At 52.2% G+C, this 712-nt stretch overlaps 1 protein-coding gene across 1 annotated transcript in view; it reads right to left on the reverse strand.

Annotated features, from left to right (window-relative positions):
* LOC107300856 (HLA class II histocompatibility antigen, DM alpha chain-like) overlaps nucleotides 1–325 on the reverse strand; it is a gene marked incomplete at its 3' end in the record, with an annotated part of 10,424 nt that extends 10,099 nt beyond the window's left edge. Inside the window, exon 1 of the mRNA XM_015830143.1 lies at nucleotides 253–325. Coding sequence (XP_015685629.1) covers nucleotides 253–325 — 73 coding nt within the window. The remainder of the gene's footprint in view (nucleotides 1–252) is intronic.
* Nucleotides 326–712: the final 387 nt, after the last annotated feature.

The raw sequence follows: 712 nt of genomic DNA on the forward strand, positions 1-712 counted from the left end.
TGGTCTTGGGAAGAGAAGCGTGTAGCTATCCGGGGACCCTTCACACGGCCAGAAAAAGCGTGCACTAGCGAGGTCCCGGCGGCGGGGGAGTTTTGCCTTCCGTCCGAACGCGGCTTCTTTTGTTACGCGAAGGAAGGAGCCTGGGTTTGGTAACCCGGGTCAAGCGCCCGTGTGAACGCGGCTGTAGTGGCGCGTCTCCTGCTCTGGGGCAGGGGCTCCTCAGCCTCCGCCCCCCCCGGCCCGCCTCTTTACCTCCAGCCGTGGCCATGGACGCCCAGATTAAAGCCCAGGCCGGCAGCGCCCACCGGCAGCGCCCGGGACCCATCGTCGTCGTCTCTCCTGCCCGCTCGCCCTTCTGGGCCCGCGGGGGGAACCCCGACGCTCCGCGCCCACCTGGGCCCCGCCTCTGGGGCCGGCCAGCCAATCCGCTCCCCTTGCGCGCCCTGGTCACCTGTTGCCAAGGGGAAGCCCGGGAGTTTCGGTCCCGAAGTGGAGATGGTGCAGCTGGGCTGGAAAAGAGTAGGGTAGAAGAATAGAATAGAATAGACTAAAGATAGAATAGAATAGAATAGAATAAGAATAGAATATAATTAATATAATTAATATAATATAATATAATATAATATAATATAATATAATATAATATAATATAATATAATATAATATAATATAATATAATAATATAATATAATATAATATAATATAATATTAT

The sequence above is a fragment of the Protobothrops mucrosquamatus genome, unplaced genomic scaffold (assembly GCF_001527695.2).
Source record: "Protobothrops mucrosquamatus isolate PMUCROS unplaced genomic scaffold, P.Mucros_1.0 scaffold8809, whole genome shotgun sequence".
Lineage (NCBI taxonomy): Eukaryota > Metazoa > Chordata > Lepidosauria > Squamata > Viperidae > Protobothrops > Protobothrops mucrosquamatus.